Source organism: Planococcus citri, chromosome 5 (assembly GCF_950023065.1).
Source record: "Planococcus citri chromosome 5, ihPlaCitr1.1, whole genome shotgun sequence".
Lineage (NCBI taxonomy): Eukaryota > Metazoa > Arthropoda > Insecta > Hemiptera > Pseudococcidae > Planococcus > Planococcus citri.
The window spans coordinates 12380234-12395125 of record NC_088681.1 but is presented as its reverse complement, the minus strand read 5'-3'; the positions used below and the strand labels follow the sequence as shown (position 1 = coordinate 12395125).

Below are 14892 nucleotides of genomic sequence, written 5' to 3'. Positions count from 1 at the left end.
CCATTTTTGTCAAAATTTCCAAAAGAAACTTTTGTTTTCAAGATAACAAAAAGTTTTTTATTTGCCACAATAATTGCAGGAGAAAAAGTTTTTTGCTCAAAGTACATATTCGAAAAGTCTTGCTTTTTCATTGCCACAAAATCTACTTTTTGTATGTATTAAAATTTAAAAATCAAATTAAAAAGACCAATCTTGTTTTTCTTGCAAAAAAAACTCATTTTTTTTCATCAAAATTGCAAACAATAATCAATTTATTAAAATATCAAAAGCCATTGTATACCTACAATTTCTATGAATCTCATATTCTTTTGCAAAAATTGCAAAAAATCTTATTGATTGTAAAAGAGACCAATTTTTTGTTAAAATTGCTAAAAAAAAAAAAAAAAAAAAAACACTTGATATTGGGTTTTTGCGATGAAGGTGTCGCTATTCCATTGATGAGTGTTACGATTACCGCACAATTACTCACTCTAAATTAAATATGTATATCAAAGAATCGGATATTTACATTGATTACGAACGTAATCGTTGTTAAAATATGCAGACACATGCATTGCACACAGATATGTAATGTAATTGTAATGATGATTCATCATTCATACCTTCTATCAGTTACAATATTACACCTAATTATTTACTTTCCTCTCAACGATTATCAACAACAGTCAACAGTAGGAATAGTTCCGTAGGAGGAATATCCGTTATTTGAATTCGAAATTGGTTCCTATGACTGTAGGTAAGGTATGTATAATGTTGGTTTAAAGAGACAAGACTATCGCAACATTGTGTATAATTTTAGCATAATTTGCGTTGGTGCAACGAGTAGAATCAAATCAAATTATGAAAGTTGACCATACGAAGGTTTCATGATGAAATCATCTATGTATTTACATTACATCTCACCAAACACCAATGACTGCAGAATACAGATTTATGCTTATTATTACCTATTTCGGTACCTTCATCTTTATACGTACTATAGGTTACAGCATGATGACAAATATACGATCGTTTCACTTACCTTTTTCAATACATAATAATCCAAGAATGAAACGTTCTCAGATGATCGTACGTACATATGCTTCGGTAAATGATACCAAAAAAAAAACCACACTGCTGTGAATTATTCTAACACGAAATCTCTCTCAATTAAGGAGCCGGTTTCAATACCTTTTTTTTTTTTTTACTTGTAGGTAGCAGCGAAGAAATTTCATTACCATGGTGTACACTGAACAGAGTTCTAGTGTTATAGAAACCATCACGACATTCTTTGTTGTAATTAATAAAAGCGGTAATATTCGGTCGACGAATGCGTTAAATATGTCACGACTCACGATTATAAATTAACGCCAATAAAAAGCCTTAAATAAGGTATAAAAACCTAAACGTGACCATTTACCAGACAATATCATCGGATCTACATGAGAACATTTTTTTTTTTTTTTACCAAGTAAGTATTGACCTTATGGTAACGAAATTATTAGTAAAAAATCATTATAAAAAGGAAATCATTTTCGCCACGATATGCTTCAACTTTGGGTATAATTTCGCGTGCGAAAATACAATTATTTTAACCGACGACGACGGGCGGCTGAAAGTTTTTCTAGGTTGAAAAGCTGAACTTTATGGTAATTTTTGCGAGCTGAAATCGAGGTCAAAATGTACCTATTAGAATTATCTGCTAATTTCGTCGGGATGATTAAAGGTAGGTAGTTCTAAAGATAGAGATGTACCACCCTGGGTTAAACCTATTATGAATCGATCGTTTGAATTATGTATGCAGCATTAAAAAAATTTATAAAATCAACGTGAACTACTTTTAGGGGCAGTTATTTTGCATATTACTCCTAGTTGGTACACGAAATAAAAAAAAACTGCACCCCCCCCCCATCATAGAAAGACAGAGGGATCTTTTTTGGGAGAAAATCTCGATTTTGTCAAGTTTTGACTCCTCGTCCTCTACAATTGAAAACTCGAAAAAACGATCCAAAGGAGCTTGAAGAGCATCAAGAAACGGAACATTTATCATCCTGAAATTTGTTCTCGAAGCATCCACCAGATAGGAGGGGAGGGATTATTGAATATTGAAAATAAAAATAGAAACCTTCTCAAAATCTTGATAAATTGTGCCAAATATAGTTTATTCGACGTTAGAACCAATCCTTATTCTCGTCAGATTGAAGTGTTTCATAAATTTTTAAAAAATGGAGTAACTAGTGACTTATTTCAAAATGGGGTGGGGGTGAAAATTCTGACTAAAGCTGCAAATAACGAGTACTGCCGTGTGACATATCGTTTGTTAGGGTTTCACGGGTGCTGAGTTCGAAAATGAACTTAATTTTGTGATCTGACCCTTCCAAACCCAACTACAGAGACCCTAATTTGGTCCTATGGTGAAAATGTTGACCAAAGCTGAAAATATCAAGTGTGACATATCGTTTGTTGGGTGTTTGGAGGTGCTGAATCCGAATATAAGCTTGAATTTGTGTTTTGACCCCCCCGTCCCTACCTCTGGTACCTCAATTTTATTCAAAAATGAGAAAAAGATGATAATTCCATGTGACATATCGTTTGTTGGGTTTTTAGGGGTGCTGAGTCCGAATATGAACCTGATTTTGTATTTTGACCCTCCCCTCCCCTGCCATAGGTACCTCAGTTTTATTCAAAAATGAGAAAAAGATGATAATGCCATGTGACATATCGTTTGTTAGGTTTTTAGAGGTGCTGAGTCTGATTATGAACTTGATTTTGTGTATTGACCCTCCCCTTCCCCGCCACAGCTACCTCAATTTCATTTTAAAATGAGAAAAAAATGATAATACCGTGTGACATATCGTTTGTTGGGTCTTTGGGACCGTTGAGTCCGAGTATGATCTCGGTTTTGTCATTTGACCCCTCCCCACCCCTACCACACGTAGCTCAAGTTGATCTACAAATGAGAAAAAAATGATAATACCGTCTAACACATTGTTTGTTGGTTTTTGGGGGCGCTGAGTCCGAATATGAACTTGGTTTTGTCATTTGACCTTACCCAACCCTACCACACATACAAATATAACTCAATTTGATCTTAAAATGGAGACAAAATGATAAAGCTTGTGACATATTGAATGTCAGGTTTTGAGGGGCGCTGAGTTCAAATATGAACCTAATTTCGTAATCCAACCACCGCAACCCCCTTGAAATTTTTCCAGACTTGGAATTTCAAACAGTTCACTCAGTTAATGACTCATCATTCCCTTCCTCTTCCTCGTCAAAAACAAAAAATCACTTTATATTCACTGGAACTCTATTTTATAACCTCAAAATATGTTGTGAAACAAATAAATCAAAAGACGTCATTAAATCAATAAATTTGTTGACAGAGAGTATTGAAATGTACGTCAGCCGAGGTGGGGAGGGTCAAAACACAAAACCTAGATCATATTCAAACTCAACGCACTTCGAAACCTCACAAACGATATCTCACTCGAAAATTATCATTTTGTTTCGTCAAAAGACCAAATTGGGGTATCTACGGTAGGAGTGGGGAGTGTCAAAACACAAAACTAAGTTCATATTCGGACTCAGCACCTCCAAAAACCCAACAAACGATATGTCACACTTGATATTTTCAATTTGAGTCAAAATTTTCATCATGGGACCCAATTGGGACGTCTGTGGCAGAGGTTGGGAGGGCTGGGTCACAAAACCGAGTCCATTTTCGAACTCAGCACCCTAGAAACCTAAACAAACGATATGTCACACCACACTACTTGTTATTTGCACATTTAGTCAAAATTTTCATCATGGGGCTCAATTGGGGCGTCTGTGGCAGAGGTTGGGAGGGGTGGATCACAAAACCGAGTTCATTTTCGAAATCAGCACCCTTGAAACCCAGGCAAACCATATGTCACAAGACACCACTTGTTATTTGCACATTTAGTAAAAATTTTCATCGTGGGACCCAATTGGGGCGTCTGTGGCAGAGGTTGGGAGGGCTGGGTCACAAAACCGAGTCCATTTTCGAACTCAGCACCCTAGAAACCTAAACAAACGATATGTCACACCACACTACTTGTTATTTGCACATTTAGTCAAAATTTTCATCGTGGGACCCAATTGGGGCGTCTGTGGCAGAGGTTGGGAGAGCTGGATCACAAAACTGAGTTCATTTTCGAAATCAGCATCCTTGAAACAGAACCAAACAATATGTCACAAGACACCACTTGTTATGTACACATTTAGTCAAAATTTTCATCATGGGACCAAATTGGGGCGCATGTGGCAGAGGTTAGGAGGGCTGGCTCACAAAACCGAGTCCGTTTTCAAACTCAGCACCCTGGAAACCCAAACAAACGATATGTCACACGACACTACTTGATATTCGAACCTTTTGGTCAAAATTTCCACCCCCCTCTTTTTTAAAACAGATCATCATTCAACAATAACTCTATTTCTGAAAAATCTACCAAATACAAACGTCGAATCAACTTGATTTTACAAACTTTAAATTTATTAACATTTTGGAACATTTTCTGTGATTTTTTTCAAAATGCGATAACTTCCCCCCTCCCTCCCATCCTCCCACGACAACTAGGAGAAAGAATTTCAGGATGTATAATGTTCCCTTTTTTGATGCTTTACCAGCTCCTTTAGATTATTTTTTTCGAATTTTCATGGAACACTCGTGAAATCATCTGATTAATCTGATGTAAACTATAATCAAGTCAAAAATGGGGATTGACACGACAATGGAGAGTACAAGAGCACCCCCCCCCCCTTCTGGACGTTATTCTACACTCCAGGGGCAAGTTGAGAAAATGAAAAATACAAATCACTACTAGACCATCCATCTCAAAAACCAAATTTCGGTGCATATAAAATGTGTTTCACCCCACAGATTACAAATCTCGATGGGAGGGGGGGGAGAGGGGGTAAACACCAGAAATTTGCCCATAATACCGTGTGACATGTCTAATGTACGTTTTTTGAGGTCGTAGATTACGAATCTGGCATTAGTTTTTCGATTGGAGAGAAGGTGAAAGGGTGGAGAGGGTAAAATTGTAACATTTGACCTTTATATGCCAAGCAACCCCTTCCACCTTCACCCCAATCGAAAAAATAATGCCCGATTCGCAATCTGGAGGATCCAAAACATACACATAGACATGTCACACGATATTATGCATGGTCAATTTCAAACGTTTACCCCTCCCAGCCCCCTGCCCCTTACCCAAAATCAAAATGTCAACATCAGATTCCTGATCTGTGGGATCAAAAACAAACACCAGCGAAGGTTTTCTCAATTTTTTTGAAACTCAGTTCATAATAATTATATAATATTGAATCAGTATCGGAAAGTTGATGAAGGCTCCAGAATGGCTAGAAAGATTTTTCGAAGGGTCCAAACCAAGAAAGCCTTTACTAATAATAATTGAAGATAATTCCATAGCCAAATGCACCACCCCGGGTATTATAAATCGATCATCGCAAATAAGATAATTACAAAGAAGATACCTCATACTCATACCACATTGTACCGCAATTTACGTACCGATAGTGTATCGTAAATTGGCAATACACGAGAACTCGCGTGATAGGTGTATCAGCATTTAACTCGTAGCTCGTACTATACTATACACTATACGACGAAGCACGTGCTTCTTCTCTCTCTCTCTCTCACATTCTCCCTCTATATGGACACAGCACATTGTTCGTTCCATTCTGCATCTCCTTCTCCATTCATTCGTGTATAAGAATGTAGACCTCGACGTAGTCGTACACGAAAATAAATCTTGGTTGGATATCGACGTTTAGGAAGGAGGTTTCGGATTTCGGCGACATTAAAGAGTGAGCGAGTATGGCCATTCCGGTGAGCATCTCGCGGTGATAATTTATCGCGACTGAGACAGGGGAATGCGAAACAGGACCGAGTGAGGACATTCTGCGACGACGACGACGTGAAAATCTCTCCATCATAGGAGTAAAACCGGACCGGCGGCGGTGGCGAACTTCATTCATACGCGTTGGAAATGTAAAAAACCTCATTAGTTAGTCATGAATCGATATGGCCTCAGGTCTCGGTTGATTTTATCAATGAACAATTTCATTTCAGCACGATGTTATCGTATTTACGTTACGAGCAGCGTATTTATTACATAATTTATACGACGACGACGACGACGACGAACCGGCGTAGCTGTGTGCGAATTTTTTTCCTCCACGAATGACTAATTAAACCATTTTTAATACCTTCTCACTTTCTAGTATACGATAATGGATTGGCACAGCTGAGTAATTTTTTTGAGCATATTCTGTAATTAAAAATTAATACACATAAGGAGGAATGGACGAACCTACGGTCACGAAAATACCGACACGAGTCGACCAATCGACTTGGTCACGAGAAAAAAAAATAGCAATTTTATTAAAATACCATATTTGCTTACTCGACGTCGAAGAAGGGTCATTCGGTGAAATGGAAAATTTAAACTAGTGGTTCTCAAAATATACTCTCTCAATACTAGACATGTGGGCGACGTATCTTTCATCGAATCCAACTCCAACCAAGATGATCTGTACGTCGTGGTGTGCTTTCGAAGATGCAACTTTCCAAGTTCAGGGTTCAAGGTCGTCGTACGAGAGCAGAAAAAAAAATCAAAATTACAAAACGCAGTGTAGCCATTAGAAAAGAAAATTTATACTATAACAAGAAGGATATTGCATCATAGAACAACAGAAAAGTGGTACATAGACAATTATGCAATTAGGACGAGTGTTTCGGTGGTGTACTTTCCGATGACGACAAAAATATACAATAATATATATATAAAAAGAAACATGACCGAATCATAAAAAATATTATAATACGAAATAAATATAATATCAAAAAAAACTTAAAGAAAAAAACAGTACACTAATTTTAAGGCGCATCTTACACACAATGAATTAGATTTGCAAAATCCGGAATACACAAGTTTACATTTAGGAAAGAAAAAAAAAATAGTAGAAGAAAAAAATAGGAGGAAAGAAGAAACACTAAATAATACTTTGTTTACAATACTATACAATTTGTATTAAAAATGTTACTCAATTTTTTTGTTTTAATGATTACTATAAATCGTCACAATTAAATGCCAATCGAATTTGTTCGTTGCGTTCGTACATATTATATATATATAGTGGTATACAATATAAATTATTATCCGTTTTAGTTGAGATTTTTTTTTTCATCGTTTTCTTCGTCTAGTTTACAGATGATGAGGTATGGTTATAGGGTACGTATATAAAGTGGTACAACACATATTGCTACAAAATACATTATTATCAATTACATACAATATTAACGTCTTGAAAATGGTCTTTCTCTAACATATCCGTCTACCCAGCTTGTGTCCAGAAGTAATCTTTGTTTTTGTTTACGATGATATCGATAGTATAATAACACGCATACAGCAACCACAAATAATACAGCCAAAGTTGCACCAAAAGCTATACCCGCCGTTTCGAGCAATACTTGCTTTCGTGATAACAGATAGGAACTATCTAAGTCTTTGAATTCGCACCTAGGTCCAATGAACCCTTCGGCGCATTCACAATTATATAAAAAATGTTCTCCTATTTTAACTGTGAAACAAGTAGCTCCATTTAAGCAGTACCACGAAGCGTACATCGGAGGGCATACGTACGTGTGGAATGTGATATTTGGCCTAGGCGTTGGACCCGTGGGTCTTGGTTTTGGCGTAGATCTACTGGAACAGCCTTCGGTGATTGATAATATCGCATAAAAGACTAGGATGAAGAACATCATCGCGTATTTGGTTGCTGTGCGAGTGAATGCTCGTACAGCATTCACCGCCAAGTAATTTTCCACATACATAAAACACTTGCTCGCGAGTACGGCTGATTTACGTGAATGCTTTCAGAAAAGCATTCACCGCGAAGTAATTTTCGACATACATAAAACAGAAAAAACACTATCGCGAAACAGATAATTTTTATAAATTCACTCGACGCCTGTGACCGTTCATGTAGATAGATATAGAGGAATGAAATCGTACTACTACGGCCAGATAGATAAATTTCGTTGCGCTAGGAATGGTCTAGCCGCAGCAACGTCGCAGCGCTATCTGTGCTTTTCTAGCGTCAACTAGGTAAATAGGTGATTTACCTATTCGTTTTTTTTGCCTTTTTTTTCAGAAAAATGAAAGGAAGGAACGGAAAATGGATGGAACCGGTTCGGAATTCGGATTTGGGAAACGAATGGGTGTTTTACTGTTTTTTCATTTTTTGTAAAAATAATATTCTCTCTGATTTCTGAAACTGAAAGTTCCTTCAATGAGTTCAATTCGATCAGCGATCCGGAATTCAGACTTCAGAGCCCAAGTTAGAGCCTAGAGGTCCTGGTCCTGGTCAGAGGACCTTCTTCAATCCATAGGACGGAGGTTCTCTCAGAAGTAGAGGAAGAAGAACTAGAACTCAATCAATCAGTCGAATGAATTGAAATTAAGGATTATAATTGGAGCCTATGCAGGAGTCAGACTGTCAGAGATGAGAAAGTGAGAGTAACAGAGAAACACCACAGCACAGCAGACACTCTTCACACTTCAGTTCTTGTTCTTCTCTTCTTCATGATCCACATGAGGAATTGAATCGAGAACCTGGCGCTGGCCTGAAGAGACCAAAACCCAAAGGTCAAATCAAAACTGCCAGAAAGCAAAAATCAAAATCTAGAATAGGATCTAGTTATGGCAAAAGGCAAAACTTTTGCATTTCTATTTTACTTTCAACAACTTTCAAGTTTTTAGTTCCATTTGGTTTCGCTTTCTTCAGATTCAGTTTTAGTTCCACTTTTTTTTCCATTAAATTTGATTGAAATTGATTGGAAAAAATAAACAACCAAAAAATCAATTTTGCTTTTTTCAAATTTCAGTTTCAGTTTTCCATCATTGCAGAAATCCATCTCTTCTCCCCTCTTGTATAAACACAGAACAAAAACCATCAAAAAATCAAATCTACTTTTTATTCCTCAGAAAATAGAAACACTAAAAAATGAAAATTAAAAATAATATACAAATACTATTCCTCTTTGCCATCTACAAATATTTCTCCCCTCCAGTAATTCTTCAAACAGGGCTCGTACTCAATTTCCTCTTCAAAAAAGGTACTCATCTTTAGTAATCAAAATAGCAAAAATCTCAAAAAAGTGACCAAAAAGGCTCAAAAAAGTAGCCCGAAAAGATGACAAAATGTGAGCAAGACATCAAAAAAAAAAAAAAAAAAAAAAAAAGACCAACAAAACATTCGAAATAGAATTGAAATGTTCTGATGATTCAGAAAGTTTAAACATTTTGAAATTTTTTGATGGCTTTTTGACTATTTCTGACAAAAAAAAAACGAGAACTTTTGCATTTTTGGGCAAACAAGCCACACTTTTGACAATTGGCAATTTCTGGTAAAAATTGATATTTTTGAAAAAAAACACACTTGGAAATTTTTGGCAAAAATCACAACTTTTACGGTTTTAGTAAAAGCAGCGGTTTTTGTCCTTAAGGAAAATTATATGCAAAAAATTCTATTTTTTCACATTTTTTCAAGAAATGGAATTTTTTTACACTTTTTAGACAAAATAATAACACTTCTTGATCACCTTTGGCAATTTTAGGCAAAAAAGAGACTTCTCAATAGTTCAATAAACGAGAATTAACCATTTTTGAACAAATTAAAACCTTTGGACAATTTTTGGCAACTTTTCTTTGCAATTTTTTTGAAAATTAATTTTTTAGAAATTTTGGTGCAAAAAAGCGAAATTGACAATTTTTAAAAAAGGAAGAAATTTTCGGCTGTTTCTGGGGAAAAAATGAAATTTTGAGACAGTTTTTGAAAAAAAAATAAGACATTTTGGAATTTTTTGCAAAAAAAAAAAAAGATTTTTAGCAATTTTCTTCAAAAGCGAAAAATTTTACAATTTTGTACAAAAAGCAAGACTGACAATATTAGCAGCAATTTCTAGCAAATCGGCAAAAGTTTGCAAAATTTTTAAAAAAGAACGAATATTTTTGCAATTTTTTTAAAAAGTGAAAATTCAACAATTTTAGCAAAAGATATTTTTTTTGGGAATTAGTGGCAAAGAAATTACTTTTTTCCCGATTTTTTTTTCAAAACGTGAGTCTTTTTACATTTTTTTAGGCAAAAAAATGACAATTTCTGATAATTTTAGGTAAAATGAGACTTGAGACTTTTCAACTGCTAAAATGCTTGAATTTTGAGACATTTTTAGCAAAAAGCAAAACTTTTACGGTTTTAGTAGAAGCAGCATTTTCTGTCCCTTAAGGAAAATTATATGCAAAAAAATTCAATTTTTTTTTTGAGAGGTGGCATTTTTTTTACACTTTGTAGGCAAAACAATAACACTTCTTGATCACCTTTGACAATTTTAGGCAAAAAAGAGGCATTCTAATAGTTCAATAAACGATAATTATTAATCATTTTTGAACAAATTAAGATCTTTGGACAATTTTTGGCCACTTTTCTTTGCAATTTTTTTGAAAAATATATATTTTTTTAGAAATTTTGATGCAAAAAAGCGAAACTGACAATTTTTAAAAAAGGAAGGAATTTTTGGCAGTTTCTGGGGGAAAAAATGAGGTTTTGAGACAGTTTTTGAAAAAAGTGAGACCTTTTGGAATTTTTTGCAGAATAAAAAAACAGATTTTTAGCAATTTTGTTCAAAAGCGAAAAATTTTACAATTTTTTGCAAAAAGCAAGACTGACAATTTTAGCAGCAATTTCTAGCAAAACGGCAAATGTTTGCAAATTTTAAAAGACAAAGAATATTTTGGAATTTTTCTAAAATGTAAAAATTTGACAATTTTAGCAAAAGACAAAAATTTTTGGGAATTAAGTACTGGCAAAGAAATATTTTTTTTCCGATTTTTTTTGTTTTTTCAAAACGTTAGTCTTTTTACATTTTTTAGGTAAAAAATGACAATTTTTGATAATTTTAGGTAAAATGAGACTTTTTAACTGCTAAAATGCTTAAATTTTGAGCAAATTTTGTCAAAAAACATAAATTTTGGAGAATCTTAGAAAAAAAAACAGTTTTTGAAATTTTTCGCAAAAAAGAAGGAGAAAATGTGACAATTTTTGCCAAAAAAATGATGCTCTCGCAATTTTTGATGGGAGTCGATTTTTCAATTTTCCAATGTGAAAATAGAACTTACTTGGCGTTTGGGGCAAAAAAGCGAGACTTGGGACAATTTTTGAAAAAAATGAAGCTTTTTGGAATCAGACAAAAATTGTCATTTTTGAGATTCATTGGCAAAAAAGTGAACTTTTTTTGCAATAATTTCTGGCAAAAAACGCAATACTTTGGATAATTTGAAAAAAAGGTGAAAATTTTCAGCAATTCTGCTAAAAATTTAAAATTTTCTCAAAAATATAAAAATTCGACAATTAGATATAACAAAAATCAGCAATTTTTGGGAATTATTTGCAAAGATATTGCATATTTTTTCACAACTTATTTTTCGAAAAATAATTTTTGCAAAGAGCAGCAATTTCAAATTTGCTGTTTTTGGAAAATTGAGAATTTTTTTATATCTCTTTGAGTAAAATAACAATTCAGCTTGATTATTTTTGGCAATTTCAAGGTAAAAAAACAAAATTTTTCAATTGCTAAAAAGCTACCATTTTTGGCAATTTTCACCAAAAATGCGAGACTTTTGGCCAATATTTTTTTAAAATTGTAATTTTTCAAATTCTTTTGCAAAAAAACGAAAAATTTCTGTTTTTTGATAAGAAGCAAGACTAACAGTTGCAGAAAAAAAGGCCTTTTTGGCATTTTTTGGTCAAAACGCTGGACTTTGGGTATTAAAAAAATTTAGCTTTATGAAATTTTTTGAACAAGTGGAAATTTTTTAGCGAGAAACGAGAGTGTTTGGAAATGAAAATTTCCAAAGAAAAAATGAAAAAGATAATTCAGTACGAGCCCTGTTTAAACGATACGGTAACGTCGGTAACTTGATATTGCTCAAATTAAACGTAAACGTAACACATGTACATAATTATTATATACGATATCCACCATCAACAACGTAAAAAAAAAATAAAGATAACAAAATCTATAAATAGACTTCATCGATATCAAAATACTCATTCCGTAACTCACGATGGCACCTTAACGTAAATATTTATCTGCAACATGAAAGAATACAAAAAAAACTTGAACAATGTGTAGAAATTATTTCCAACTCGATGAGGTCGAAAATTAATTACCTTTTCGTAAACAGTCCACGACATCGAGGTAACTAACGTTCTACGCATCAGTCTTATCATCAGTCCGTTGAAATACCCTTTAAAACCGAATCTCTGCGAAGTAAAATTCCCAATTACGAAACAACAATATGTATACTTATTCAGTCGTATTTCAATTTTCAACCCAGTTCTCTTACCTTATAAATAAAGTAAATACCCGAAGAAAACTTATTAAACTCGTTCGGGTACAGTTGCACGTAAGTTTTAATAAGATCTGCAGGATGAGTAATAAATGAAGCCGAACATCCTGCTATGACTCCGCTAAGAAATACTTTGTACGAATTACTCTCGCCTTGTTCCAATCCTAAGAAGAAATCGACTCATAATAAATCAATAATCAAAGTAAAACACAAAAATACTCGTGATTTTAAATTACCTAAAAGTGTTTTCGTTCGAGTATAAAATAAATAATACAATCCTGAAAATGGCACATCTCGTATTAGTGTCGGTACAAGCCCTCGAGTAAATCCTTGAACACCTTCGAATTGCTTAATACTTCTGACAGCGTCAAATAATCCGGTATATTTGTACTGGCCACTCTACAGATCATAATGCTAAAACCATGACAAGTTATTGTTCGATAGTTTGAACAACAAACCGTAGAAAAACTATCCAAATACCTCGAATCTTGTTTTGATCACAGTAAAAGGTATAAAAATAATGGTCGAAGAAGCTCGTGCAGCTGCACCTAAAAATACAGTCTCCAGTACGCTAGGAGTATCGCCGATTACGTGAGTAGTCATAAGATTTAACGAAGAGAAATATAAACCAACTCCAGGAATACATCGAGCCAAAGCCTGAAAATAATGACCCAATTAAAAAGGTGGATGATGAAATATTCTCAACAAGTGGGCATATCACTTACAGGTGTCAATCCTTTCCAAAATCCAGCAGGGCCTTGACTCTGTAGGATATTCCTGAATACCAGGAAATACGTAACCGGTGCATTCTTACTGGAAAAGAAAGTAGAATTTCATCAGACTTGGTATTTCAAATAGTGATTTATGCATCGAAGAACTTACCTGAGGCGTCTTTGATCTTGTATTTGTGTTTTTAGTACGTCCAAAGGTTGAAATAGAAATGCTGATATGGTTCCAGAAGTTGCTCCGGTGAGGAAAGAACGAATGAAATCTTGCTCAAACATGGTTAGAAAAATTGGAACATCGCGTAAAACTTTTATACGTCGTTGAGAAATACTTCACTTATGTATTTAAAAATGAAACCGTACAAAACGATAACAAAACTAACGTGTACTTAATTAAAATTAATTAAAATGAAAAAATAATAATGATAAAAAAATTTCGTGTTTATGTTTACGAATCCTACACGGTGAGAAATTCGGTTCACTGCTGAAAACACCGAAACCACAGAACAAAAACGCAAGGTCTGTAAAGAAACACGTGAAACTAAATTTTTTGGCTTTGGTACCGAATATCAAACTAACGAAACTTTCCAAATTTAAAATGAAGAACTTCTTTTAAAATGAATAAAAATGAAAATTTTGAATTTAATATTCAAAAACACACTAAACAAAATGTAAAATCAAACCAAAACGATTGAACTTTCAATAAAAAACTCGAATTTCCAAAACAGCTTGGCCATTTTCAGCCAATCACAACGCAGCAACGACCTTGCCGAATCTCTTATCTTGAATCATCAATCAACTCCGGCGAGCTTTTTCGGTGGACAAACTTCTCGTGGATTTTTGCAAACGTAACGTGGTTTGAGAGTATTTTATACTTCTTTATACTTAATTTCAGTTTAATAATATCTGAAAAATGGAAAAGCCCGTAGTTTTGGCGCGTGTGATGAAAGTTCTGGGACGTACCGGCTCCCAAGGACAGTGTACTCAAGTAAAAGTCGAGTTTATCGGCGAGCAAAATCGTCAGATTATCAGAAACGTCAAAGGACCCGTCAGAGAAGGCGATATTTTAACGCTGTTGGAATCTGAGAGAGAAGCAAGAAGATTAAGATGAGTAAGTAGTCAATCTCCATCGTATACTCTTTCGTTTCAAACTATTATTCTTTCTGAGTAATCAATCTTGAATCTAAGTTGCACTCGTGCAGTCATTGTTATCACACCTCTACATGTAAACCACACATTACTAATTAAGATTGTGTTTGATTTCTTTACAGATCTTTCTTCTTCCTCATCTAATTATAAGCTGAAGTACGATACCACCTGTCCTACGATCATCATCTACGTTTTGAAGAGAACTAATATGGAATCGAACATGTAAACCATCTGATGTTCGTGTGTTTATCACAATAAAGTATTGTCGTTTTCATAACTTGTATAGTTGTTCATTTTTAATCGAGGTTTTTGATTCAAGCTGTACTTTTACGACTAAAGCGAATCGTCAGTTTTCAAGTACGGTTGTTATATCGATGGTGTGATCTTCGAAACTACGAGTAGCCCGAAATGAAGGGAACAGTACATGGATTTGATGTTATTTCGAAGAAATATCGATTAAAAAGGTTTCGAATACTCTTCAGAGAGATGAGTTTCACATATCAGGGCCATTGCTTTAAATATTGACATTTCTACGTTCGTTAGTTCGACTGAGTAGTTGAAAATATTCGTTAAGATGCTTC

The 14892-nt window shown here is 34.4% G+C and overlaps 3 protein-coding genes across 3 annotated transcripts; 1 reads left to right on the top strand and 2 right to left on the bottom strand.

Moving 5' to 3' along the window:
- Positions 1-7324: 7324 nt before the first annotated feature.
- LOC135847056 (protein spitz-like) lies at positions 7325-7792 on the bottom strand. The gene has a single exon (XM_065366447.1). It carries the CDS (start codon positions 7790-7792, stop codon positions 7325-7327), a length of 468 nt encoding a protein of 155 aa, XP_065222519.1.
- A 1192-nt stretch (positions 7793-8984) lies between these two features.
- LOC135846923 (mitochondrial glycine transporter A-like) lies at positions 8985-13624 on the bottom strand. Its single transcript, XM_065366286.1, has 7 exons — positions 13320-13624; positions 13163-13250; positions 12918-13094; positions 12674-12836; positions 12435-12601; positions 12259-12351; positions 8985-12177 (listed from the first exon to the last, which is right to left on the bottom strand). The coding sequence occupies exons 1-7, from the start codon at positions 13439-13441 to the stop codon at positions 12148-12150; spliced, it is 840 nt and encodes a 279-aa protein (XP_065222358.1). The 5' UTR covers positions 13442-13624; the 3' UTR covers positions 8985-12147.
- A 341-nt stretch (positions 13625-13965) lies between these two features.
- On the top strand, positions 13966-14588 carry LOC135846925 (small ribosomal subunit protein eS28). Its single transcript, XM_065366287.1, has 2 exons — positions 13966-14273; positions 14434-14588. The coding sequence occupies exon 1, from the start codon at positions 14076-14078 to the stop codon at positions 14271-14273; it is 198 nt and encodes a 65-aa protein (XP_065222359.1). The 5' UTR covers positions 13966-14075; the 3' UTR covers positions 14434-14588.
- The last annotated feature ends 304 nt before the right edge of the window (positions 14589-14892 follow it).